The 11,960-nt window shown below is 61.5% G+C and overlaps 1 protein-coding gene across 1 annotated transcript in view; it reads left to right on the top strand.

The window, feature by feature from the left end:
* The first annotated feature begins 52 nt into the window (after nucleotides 1-52).
* The window catches only part of PACS2 (phosphofurin acidic cluster sorting protein 2), a 55,918-nt gene continuing 44,010 nt past the window's right edge, over nucleotides 53-11,960 (top strand). Inside the window, exon 1 of the mRNA XM_049611993.1 lies at nucleotides 53-148. Within this exon, the coding sequence (XP_049467950.1) occupies nucleotides 93-148 (56 nt within the window). The 5' untranslated portion in view covers nucleotides 53-92. The remainder of the gene's footprint in view (nucleotides 149-11,960) is intronic.

Here is an 11,960-nt window from a genome sequence, read left to right as displayed (position 1 = left end):
CGCAGCTGGGGCTGGAGCCGTCCACCTCCCAGGTGGCGAACAGGTTCTTGGGCCTGGCCGGCGCGCCCGCCGCGCTCAACACGCCCGTGCCCATGAACCTGTTCGCCACCTGGGAGGTGGACGGCTCCAGCCCCAGCTGCGTGCCCAGGTACGCCGCCGCCCGGCCGCTTTGTTCCCGCGCGCACCTGCCGGACACCCGGGACCTGTTCCCGGGACCGCCTGCCCGGGGCTGTCCATCCGGGCCCTGCGCACCGCGCCGTCCCCACCCGGGACCGTCCGCCTCGCACCGTCCACTCGGGACCTGCTCCCTGGGCCGTCCCCACCCGAGACTGTCCATCCGGGACTCCACCCGGGACCTCGTGCTCGGGGCCGTCCCCCGGGTCCTCGTGCCCGGGGTCTCCACCCGAACCGCCCGTCCACCCGGGGGCCCCCCACCCCGGGCCTCGCGTTTGCGCGCTCCACTCCGGCATGCGCATTCAATGGGAGCAATCTCTGACGCGTGGAGGGCCTCTGAGGTCCTGGCACCGCCGGGAGGGAGTGGCGCGGGTGTCTCAGGTCCCGCGGTCTTCTGAGGCTCACCTGGTTTCGCTCCCAGGCGGCATCATTGCACCTGTCCACTGATGCGGTGCTGGTGCTGGAGTTGACTCAGGGCGCCTCCTCTCTCCACTGCTGTCAGATTTCCTTTTGCGCGCAGCCACACTGTCAAGTCCGAGTGTCCTGGGAGTGACCCGCAGGGCGCACAGTGTCCAGAGGACACCTGAAGTTGGGACCGTGATTTTTCTCTTTCATCCAGCACACAGCTTTTTGTTGGTGGTCTTGGGGGCCTGGTGCTGCCTGCTCAGTCCTGCTGGCCCTTTACCTGTGTGCGCCGTGTTTCCTAGTTTAGAGACACCTTCGTGTCCATGAGCTGGGCGCTTTGCACCAGGCTGTTAGTTTTGCCATGGCAGAGGACTGCACCCCCCGCCTCGGTGGGGAAGTGGCTGGACCCCAGTGGGAACAGCTAGACCAGGTCTACCCACAGGCCAGTGCTGTAGCGAGGTCACCTCCACGCAGACTGGCAGCCTCCCTGTTTTCCTTGCCAGCGTGGCGCTCTCTCGGTTTCTTCCAGACTCAGTGGTCCCTGAAGATGAAGTTCTCAGGCCAGAGGGAAGAGGCAGACTCGCACTAGGGTCAGGCCTGGAGGGCTGCACTCCCTAGGGAGACCTCGTGGTGAGGACCTCAGGATTGCCATCCAGACATGGGGAGTGGGTGGTGTATTGCTGAAGGGGACACAGCTCGTTCTATAGGTGTCACAGAGCGAGGTGTTGGGGATGCCAGTCTGTGGGGTGTGCTCCCTGGGGGTGCAGAGCTGGGAGCTCAGGGCACTGGCTGTGCCAAGTGGAAAGGACGGGCCCTCTGTATACCTGCCAGATCTGCATGGGGCCTCCTGGAGGACGCGGTGACCCTGTGAGACCTGAGGGTCGGTGTTAGCCGGGGTTGGGGGCCAGTGACTCCAGACCCACCTGCTCACCTCTCCTTCTGGGAGGTCTCTGAGCCTCGCAGCCAAGCTGAGGAGCATCTCCTCGCCCTTTCCCATCCTGGCATTTGCCCTAGGGTCGAGTCCCACAGCCAGGGGTCAATATGGGCAGCTCTTCCCCCGATGTGTCTGTCCCTCGGCACTGTCACCACCGCCGCCAGCCCTTAGATCTCTCATGCTGGCTGCCTTCCGTCAGTGCCCCCTTGCTACACCACGTGCCCCCCGACAGAGTGCAGAGCGTGGCCTCTGTTTGCTGCACCTCTCCAGCTGCTTCCTGGGGCTCCCCAAAAGACCGCTGAAGTTTAACTGGAGGGTGGTGGGGGGAGGTTGCAGGAGAGGCCAGGAGGGTAGGAGCTGGATTTAGGGTCCTTGCAACACCTTGTGGAGATGGTCTGGGAAGCCCGCTCTGGTGAGCGTCAGGGGACGGGGGTGGGGTGTGCAGCCTGGGCCGAAGGGGAGGGGTGATGGCGGGTGGTGTTCTTTGGGGTGAGCACGACAGCCATCAGGAGAGGCAGGCAGAGTTTATGGGTTGAACATAGGGAACGTGGGTTATGGCACACGCCCCCCACCTGTCCTGGTGAGTGTGGCCCCTCCCTGAGAGGCGGTGCCCGTCCCCTGCCCATACCTTCTGCGCAGGACTGTTTCTCGTACCCGAAGGGGTCATACTTTCTCTGTTCGTTTGCCTGTCTTGCTTTCACCCAGTCTTTAAGTTCCCGAGTGACAGCGTACCCGTGGCTGCCCCTGCAAGATGACAACATGGGTCTCTGCTCTTCAGGGGGCCTTTCACCCGTTTCCAGCTTTTCAGCAATGTCGGATGTGCTGCCGTCGGCGTCGAGTCCCCGTCCTGTGCTCGTGTGTGTCCAGGGGGCGGCCAGGCCTGCCGCAAGCACGTGCCCGTAGTAGGGTTTGGGGGTGTGTGCGCGGTGTTGCTAGCAGGAGGCTTCCCGCAGTGGCTGTGCCAACTCCAGCCCCCAGCGGCGGGGAGGAGAGTCCCCAGCGCTCCACATTCTTGCCAACACTTTGCCTGACTTTTAACTTTTGCCAGTCTGGTGGGTGTGAAACGGTCTCGTGGTTTCAATTCGAATTTCTCTGATTACTGATGCCGTTTGCACTTCCTCGTCCGCCAAATTGCAGGCCACTTCTTTTGCCAATTTTTCTTTCTCCTTCTTAGTTTTATTTTGTCCCCCCTTGAGCCGGGGCAGTTTCTTGAGGGGAAGGTCATCCTTCCCCAGCCACAAGCGTTAGGGCCGTCTTCTCCCAGTGATGCGTGTTCCTTGGCGGTCTGCGAGGTGTGCACCTTTGCCTTTCCTGGCTCCTGTCTCTCGCCCTTCCCTTCCTGGTCGTGGCGGAAGCTCCCTGCTCTCCCCGGGGCCTGTGCAAGGTGTGAAGCTGGAACTCCAGGGAGCCCTGAGTTGGTGGCTTTCCCCGAGGAGGCCGTCACAGGTGCACTCTTCCCGGGCGGCCATCAGCAGTGGCGTGGCGCCCTTCCCTGTCGCCTCCTGTCTGCGCCGTGGCCGGGGTTCCGCAGGTGGCCCCTCCCCTACCCCTGGGCCCCAGCAGATTCTGGGTCACTTTATACCCTTGCGCGCCCCATTTATTTTTTCTTTCCTGTTCAGGTTATCGATTAGTTTTTAAATTTTGGGGGGCTGGTCATCCTTTCCCCTGCTTACCGTTCACTCCGATCTTTACCTCTGTGAACCCCTTGTTCGCATCCTTGGCCCATTTCAGGGACCGAATTGCAGTTTGGTTCACATGGTGGAGGGAGGAGGTTGTCCAGCTGGCAGGGGACGTCTGGTGGCTGTGTGCCCGTCGGCCACACCTCAGCAAGACGGGAGCGGCCGCTCGCACTTGCAGGCTAGTTCCGTTGTTCTGGGGCCTCCCTGCGGCGGGATCAGGCAGCAGGTGGCTCTTGGGCTCACGCACGCCGAGTCCGTGTCCCCGGTCCCTCCTCTGGGTGCGCACGGTATCCCGCGGTGGGAAGAAACCGCGCCTTGTTTCTACCTGTCCTGTCGGCAGGCGTGTGGGTTGTTTCCAGGGTGAGGCTCTTGGGTTCACAGCTGCCATGGCCGTTTGGGGCAGGGCTGTCACTTGTCCTTGGTGACAACTGGCCACCGGGGGGAGGGGGTGGCGTGTGCCAGTTTTCTGAAGTGGTGGCACTGTCTGCTGCTGCCACTAGCCGCGTCCTGTGTTCCGTCTTGTGTTCCATCGTCTTGTGACTTCTAGCCATTCCGACAGCTGGGTGATGGCTTCTCCTGAGGGTCTTTTCTGGGATTATTGTGCCTGGATGTTGAATATAACCAAACAGGTTTTTTTTTAAATTAAGAGCATCATCTGATTCTCCTTGACTTGCTGTTGTGGTACATTACGTTACGTAAATGGATTTTCTAGTATTAAACTAACCTTCTGTTCTTGGAAAAATTCCAGCCTGGTCGTGCAGTGTCACCCTTCTCGCTCATTGGCGGGTTTAGACGATGAAGATTTCGTTTAGGATCTGTGTGTGTGCGCGTGTGGTCTGCAGTCTCACCAGATTCTGATGCCAAGACACTTTGTAGAACACGCTTCAGAGTGTGTCTCCTTTTGCTGCTTTGTGGTGTCCTGTATGCAAGACTGGGGCTGCTTCATCGCGGAATGTTTGTGGGAAGCCAGCCAGAAAGGACCCTCAGCGTGGGATTGCTCTATAGGCACTGCCCAGATTCAGTGGCTTCCATAGCTGTAGGACACTTTCCCCCCTTTGAGTTGGCGTTTTAAAATATGTTTTCCTGAGAATGTGTCCATTTTGTCCAGATGTTTGAGTTTACTGGCATATAGTCGTTCACAATATTCTCTTATTTTTATTTTCTAACGCCCGCAGGGTCTGTAGTGCTGTCCCCTCAGTTCGTCACACTAGCTGCTGTGCAGGTGGACAAGAACGCTTGTCTCTGTCTCACCGAGGGCTCAGCAGTGGATGAAATGAATACTGGTTCTTTGTTTTCTGCCATTTATGATTCTCAGGCTTACATTGCTGTTCTTTTTGTAGTTTCTTCTGATAAATGTGTGGCTCCTCATTTTCCTCCTCGTTTCCTTTCACATAAGCGTCTGTACTTTGGAAATCAGCTGTGCCTCACAGAGTCGTTCCACTTAAAATATTCTTTCGTGGTCTCCACTATTCTCTCCGTAACCTGTCGGAATTGCAAGTTTCCAAGTTTCTCGATACGCAAACATATGGGTTTGTTTCCTAGTTTTCCATGATGCAGTTCATCTCTCTTCTTCCAACTGTTCTTTTCTAACCTAATTATGTTGTGGTCAGAGAGAGTGGTCAGCATGACACCAGGTCCATAATATTTTTTGTGACTTGCCTTATGGCTCAGTTTGAGGTCAGTTTTCATACATGTTCTGTTTGTACCGAAAAGGAATGCGTTTCTGGCAGTTGATGGCGTTTGATGTCTGTCCGCGCCCTTCAGGCTTGGTTCACTGCCGTCTTCAGATCTCTTCCCCTTTTTGTCTACCGGAGAAGTGTGTTAAAATCTTCTGATGGTGGATTGATCTGTTTCTCTTGGACTTGTGTCATTTTGAGACTAAGCTCTTAGGTACATACGTGTTTGGATTATGATACCTTCCAGGGGTTTTGAACTTTGAGCACATATGGCTGTCTGAACGTGGACTTTGGTGACAGGAAAGCTCTCTGAGCTTCTGGAAAGCACTATGTGTTGCTTCTTTTTCCACCTTTTTTCTTTAGACTTTCGTGTGTCCTTTCACGTGAGATGTATCTTTGGTTATTCGGCATGGATCTAGTTTTTGTTCACTCTAAGAATCTTTATTTTTTAACTAGAATCTGAGAATCTTTATTTTTTAACTAGAATAATTTAGGTCTTTTGCCTAAATTACTGACGTTTCGGTTCGCGTCTACCTGTTTACGTTTTGTGCTCATCAGTTTTCTATTTTCTGTGTTTGTTTTTCTCTTTGGTCTTACCTTATTTTGAACGGGCTTTTTCTCGTTCTATTTCTCCATCATATATTAGTTTGAAATTTACCACTGTTTCTGTGTCTTAGTGATTACCGTGTACGTTGCAGTTTGCATACTGGCTGTATTTTCAAGGTAATTTACCTTTATTCTGTTCCTGGCAGATGCAAGGACGGACCTTACAACCTGTCATTCTGACCCAACGCTTTCATGCTGACACGCTTCTGTTTGGTGTACGTCACCGTGCTCGTGAGCCCGGGAGGGGTTCACTCCGCTCTTCTGTTAGCACTCGATTAACCGCAAAACTCACCACTTCCTTTCCTTTATTTCAGAACCTGGAATAGTTTTCCTCCTCTTTATGTCTGAGAAGGCATCTTCAGGATTTTCTTTAGCGAGGTGGTGTTGATAACTGCTTTTCTGTGTATCGGGAACGTTTGTCCCTTTTTCTGGAGGGTGTCCTGTGGGTGTGGACGTGCAGGTGGCATCTCCCCTCTGCACGTGGAGGGCGTATCTTCCTGACTTTGTGCTCAGTTTTGCTGTTGAGAAGTCGGCTGTTGGTCAGGTGAGACTCATTTGAAGGTCTGTCCTCCGCCATCGCCTCTCTGTCACCTCCAGGTGTGGCTTTCTTCTGATACTGCCTGGTCATGGTGGGGGTTCTCCAACTTCGTGGGTCGGTGGTTTTGACCAGTTCTGGGAAGTTCCAGCCTCCCTCTCTTCAGCACCGTCCCTGCGGGCCTGTGGAGCCCCGTCCGGATGCGACCATCCCGGCGGGTGGTCACAGAGACCACTGCCGGGCAGGTTTTGCGTGTCCCCGTGACGGTGGCTGGTTCTCAGCTCTTCCTTCTACCTCTGCCCGCGTCCCACGGGGCAGCCGGTGGGCACTGTGCCGTCTTCCACCCAGGGCTCGGTGTGGACATGGTGCACCTGCTTGGGGAGCTCCCGGAGCTGAACAGGGGTGCTCTGCTCACGAGTGTGGGTTTTGTTTCGAGTGTGCGGGTGTGTGCTGGGGGAGAGGCACAGGCTGGGCGCCGTGGACTTGGCTGGCAGCTGGGGCGGGGTGGATGTGTGCGCGGGCAGAGGGGGGGCCGCGGTGCTTGCCGCGTCCGAAGGATGAAGTCGGCTCGGAGGGGAGACCGAGAAGGCTGGCCCTCTGTGGCCCGTGGGCTGGCATCTGTGGGGGGCACTTGGGCATCCAGTGCCTCTCGCTGCAGCCCACCCGTGAGTGTGCACCTGGGCCGTGGTCTGCTTCCTGTGCAGAATTGGCCTTTGTGTGGCAGGAAGCAGCTGCCTTAAGGGAGCTCACAGCTGCTTTGCTGGGGGGTGGGGGGGGCAGGGTGGTCTCATGTGATGCTTGGGTGGGGACCCCTCGGCTGGGCTCCAGAAGCAGCTCTCCGCGCTCCTGCCCCACATGCTGGCCGTCCCGCGTGGGAGGGCTGGGTGAGGGCGGGTGTCCGTGGGGTAGGGGGACCGCTCCAGAGAGTGGCTGTTCAATCGGGAAAAATGATGTGTTTTTTTGACCCTGTGATGGGTCAGATCACGAGGGTCCGTCGGGAGCCCAGGCAGCATGCGGCCCGGCCAGAGTGACCCGTCACAGAGACGGGTGCTGGGATGCAGGCAGGGTGGGCGGACCGTGTGCGCCCAGAGCCCACAGGTTGAGCGTGCCCTCCCCGCGGGCACAGCCCAGTGTCATCCAGCATCGTGGCCGGCCCCAGGCTGCTGTGCTCTGGGCACTGGCACATCCGCGCGTCCCCGCTGGCGGTGCGGGGCAGCGTTTGGACTCGGGCAGGGCGCGGCAAGCGCGTGGAACTGCCGGACCGCACCTGCGCCTCATCGGCTCCCGCGGTTGCTAGGCAGCCTTGCAGTGGAAAGTCAGCCTTGGAGATGGTGTGGGCGCGTACTTAGAGGCCCGGCTCCTGTCTGCCCTCGAGGTGCCTCCGTCCAGGGGGACTGTACCCGAGCCGCACCGTCTGGACTTCCGTCCGGTGGAAGCGCTCTGTTTGTCGGTGTCTCCGGCCCCGTCTCCCTCTGGGGGAAGGGCAGCTGTGCACCTGACAGGCAGGGAGGCACGCGTACAAAGCCCAGCTGCTGCTTGCCTGGCGGTTGGCGCCCCAGGGAGTCAAGGCCGCGGCCCCGGGTCTCTTGCTGCTCTAGCCAGGGTGGGTCCCCTGTGGCGGCGGGGGCACCAGGGACTGGCGCACCTGCCCCCTGGCCAGGCACAGGTAGCACCCAGCCGTGGTGCCGAGAGCCTGTGGGCGCTGTTGTCCCGATGGTGGGAGACGAGGGCCGGGGGCCGGGACAGGCGGTGGGCACACGTGGGGCTCTGCTGCCCATCGGCAGGTGGGCTGGGAGGGGCCCGGGAGGAACTGGCCCAGCCTCTCCTCCCAGCTGGCTTGTGCTCCTGGCAGCAAGGGAGGTGCCTCGAGTGTCTCACGGCCGGCTGTCAGCTGGCTCCGTGTCTGCTTTCCACGTGGCAACACCACCGTTCCAGCATGCACCCCTGCGCCCCGCCCCTGCACGCACATCGTGGGGTCTGAGGTGAACGGCGCAGTGTCTGTCCACAGCGTCACCCTCTGCCCTCTCTGTGGGTGGAGTCCTGCTGGCAGGGGGTTTAGCCCCTGTCTCTGCCCCCACCCCCGCCCCCACAGGCCCTCGTCCCTCCTCCACCACCGGGCGGGCCCTCAGAGGCACCCCCTCTGCTCAGACGTGGTCGTACCCTTCACCGAAGTGCCAGCCCGGCTCTGCCCTGGGTGGGCTGCACAGTCTCCATCCTCGTGTGGCAACCACCTCCTTCCTGTCCCCGGTTGCTCGGCTCAATTCGTAGGGCACATGTCGTCCCCACTGGGACGGCGCTGGCGCCCCCAGGCAGGCCCTCAGGTGACCTCTGGGGTGACCTCTGTGAGTCAGAGCCTCGAACTGTGGACAGCTGGGGCGCCTGCCTCTTTCCCTGAGTTTTTTCTCCAGATAGTTTTTATTTCTTCTAACGTATTTGCTAGGATCCGTCACGTAATCTGAGTCTCGTGTTGCCGCGTGACTGTGGCAGATCTCGCACCCGTGACCGTACCTCCCGATTGTGTGCTGGAAGGTTGGGACCTCCCTGGTTTCGAGTGAGCGTCTGTGGCACGGCGTGCCCTCCCGGGTGGCAGGGGCGGCACGTGGAGCACGGCTCTGCAGGTGCCCCGGCCTCGCACTTCTGCCCTCAGCCGGGCGGTGCCTCCGTGCTCACACACGCATCCCTGCCCGCCCAGGAGGGGACGTTGTGGGTCTCCAGGGCCCCCAGAAGTGCCTCAGGCAGGTGTCCTGCCGAGGGCCGGCTCTGGGGACCTCGCCTGCGGCCAGCTGACTGTCCTCTGGGGTCCCCGGGGGTCCTAGGCCATCGCAGAGGGCCCTTCAGGAGCGTGCAGGCTCTGGCTGGATCCTAGCTTAGGCTTCAGCCGGCCGCAGCGTAACTGGAGGTTAGTGGGGACGGGTCGGCACACCCTCTTCTCTGGCTGGTTCTGCCAGGAAATGCGCGAGCGGGGACTGTGTTTACAAACATAGCACTTGTCCGATGGAGCGTCCGGCGCGGGACGATGAACTCATTTGTGGGTGTGGGGCCCCTGAGAGAGGAGTGAGGATGGGGGGCTGAGCGGGTGGCTGGGAGGGCGGACAGGGCCTGGTCAGGGCGAGCCCTTGGGAGGAAGGGAAGACGACGGGGCTCCCTGGGACAGAAGGGGCGTCGCGGGGGGTGACGGGCTGTTTGCACACAAGGGGCACCGGGTCCTGGCTCCCCACCAGGCTGCGCTGTGACGGCGGAGGCTGCCTTCCTGGTCTGAGTTCAGCATTGTGAGCACTGCAGCTGAGGGAGGGGCCCTGCTGGGGGCCCCGGTGAGGAGGCAGGAGGCTGAGGCCTCGGGGTCTGGGCGGGGCGTCTGCCACCTTCGCCTCCGACTTGCCCGCACGTGCCGGGAGGCATGGGCCGGACCCATCCGTGGGTTCTGGAAAGCCACCTGGCAGGTCATGGAAGGTTCCGGTTGTGTGTTTATTCGTGGTCTGGGTCTGGAGCAGAACCGTCGACAGCTGAGCCCCCTGAGGATCGCTGGTGGCATCGATCTCGGCAGATAAAAGCCGCGTGCAGCGGCAGGCCAGGCGTGAGGGCCGTGGTGAGGGTTCTCCGGGAGAAGCCGGTGTGGACGCCGAGCCCTCTGCCCAGCGGTGAGGCCCTGCCTCTGCCTTCGTCTGAACCAGCAGAGTCGACCACAGCTGCGTTCCTCTTTCCTGCTTTGCCTCTTGGAGAATCACTTCCTCAAGAATAGGTGGTGACCACCCTGCCCGGGGCAGGCTGCTCCTGTGGACAGGAGGACATTCCATTCTGTGCCACCACGGCGGAGGCCCACCAGGGAGGGGACAGCTGCGTCACCAGCCGCCGCCGGGGGGGGGACGCAGGAAACTGCTGGCCTGGCCTCACGGTCACTTGAAAGCTGGGGTGTCCGCACGTGCCGTCCCTGAAATAGGAGCCCCGGGCGGGGTCTTCAGGCGGAGGAGGCCGGCCCGGTGGGTGAGAAAATACCACCCCGAGGACCTTCGTGGTCGCGCCCCAGCGCCTGTCTGCTCACAGGGAGCTCGCTGGGCAATGATCTTCGTGTTGGGAACAAACAGAAAACGTGTCTGATTGGATTGGTTTAGGAGAGAGCTCCTGGTGAATTTGCTCCTTGGGGGTTTTCTGGTTCCCTCAAGAGGAGGGGAGGATGAGGTCCCTTCTCCCAAGAGCGCGGCCTGTGACCCAACGAGAAAGGCAGGCCAGCTCCTCGACCCAGAGTCCCACAGCAGGGGACTCGGCGGTGACCTTCAGGCCCATCCCCCGGCTGACAGAGCCCTGAGCCGTGGTGCTCAGGTGGGCACGAGCCGGGCCCCGAGCCGTGGGCACGGTGAAGCCAGGGCGGGGGTCCTCGTCCTCACTGGCCGTGCGCTGTAGTGTAGAGGCCCTGGGCCCCCACGCGGCCCTGTCCCAACCCCCTGCTCCCTCCCGCCCGCTACAGACGCCCAGCTTGGCATTCTGGGCGTCATTTGAGATTTGCTCCCCAGCAGCTGTTGCCTTTCCTGCCTGGATGAGAAGCCCCTGGAACCAGGCCCAGCCTGCTGTCCCCTCCCTGTGGCCCCCCGGCCTCCAGCACCGTCCTGGGCACCGGGCTGGCTGATGCTTGTGGAGAGGACACGGGGTGGGGGTGTGGTGGCCTTCAGGAGCTCCAGGAGTTTCCGGGGCTTGGGTCCTCGGTGTCCTCTGGGCGGGGCAGGGGGTGGGGGGCGTTGCTGTGGTGTAAGCAGCCAGAGGGCCGCTCGAAACGGGAATGGCGGGGGACGTGGTGGGGCCCAGCGCTGTCCCCAGACCCAGGGCTCCCGGTGCCCAGCGGGTCCACAGCACACAGCAGGCTGCCTCGTCCGCAGAGCTGACAGGCGCGCCCGTGGCGCCCGTCCCCAGCCTGCCGGGCAGCGGACATCTGCAGCTGGAACTCGGGGCGGGTGCAGAGGAGGGGCGAGCGCCCACCGGCACCTGCACCCGCCTCACGCCGGCTCCACGTGGCACCCCACCTTGCCCTTTCCCTTTCGGGGTCTCGCAGCCCCTCCAGAGAGGAAGGGCTGTGAGGCAGGGCCCCCCTGAGCCAGCGCACCTGATCCCATGTGATGGCACCTTGGCTTTTTCATCCCGGCCACCCAGTGGGCTGTGGGCACGATCCTGGCTTGGCGCGGGGAGCTGGGGGCCCCGAGCGGTCACTGCTGTGCCCGCAGAGGGCAGTGGGAAGTGGCCGAGCCTGCAGGCCAGTCCGCCTGACCGTTGGCCTGACCTCGGTGTGACCCTGCCCCTCGGGTGACGGGGGCCCCGGCGAATCTGAGGCGGTCCCTCAGGGTGTGGCTGAGAAGAGGGGCCCGGCACTGTCTGGAAGGGCGAGAACCTCCCTGGGTGCCAGACACCAAGGAGGCTGCTACTGGGAAACGTGTGAGCACAGACCCCCTGTCGGGACCATCCAGGAGTGTCTCTGGATGGGGCCGAGCCTGCTGGGGTGCTGCCAGGAGACAATGGGAGGGGTGGGCGCCGTCTGGGAGAGGAGGGGGGTGGTGCCCGGGGGGGGGGGGGGGGGTTGGAGTGATTGGGAGGAAGGGGGTGAGGGGTGTGGCTTCTCCTGGATCGATCACCTGATTCTCAGACGTGGCAGAGCAGGGGGTGGTGAGACGGGGGCCCAGAGTGGGGCGCAGACCCGGGAGCGCCAGAGCCCGCATGGCCTTGCCGTGGACCTGGGTGGGTAGTCCGTGGCCGTGGCCGGCGTCTCAGGTGCACAGCTGCTGACCAAGTGGGTGTTCGCGGGTGGAACCAGTGGGGAGGAGGGGCTGCTGGGCTGGGGGCTGGCACGGGGTGAGGGAGGGGGTCCTGGTGCCGGCGGAGGCAGCGCGTGGTCTGTGTGTTGCTGGCAGCCTGGTGGCTCCCGATGGGGGGGGGGGGGGGGGGGGCCCAGGGGGGGTCGGTTGGTGGGG

Source organism: Panthera uncia (genome assembly GCF_023721935.1).
Source record: "Panthera uncia isolate 11264 chromosome B3 unlocalized genomic scaffold, Puncia_PCG_1.0 HiC_scaffold_1, whole genome shotgun sequence".
In the NCBI taxonomy this organism is placed as follows: Eukaryota; Metazoa; Chordata; class Mammalia; order Carnivora; family Felidae; genus Panthera; species Panthera uncia.
Note: the sequence above shows the minus strand (reverse complement) of the source record. Positions and strands in the feature narration are given on the sequence as shown.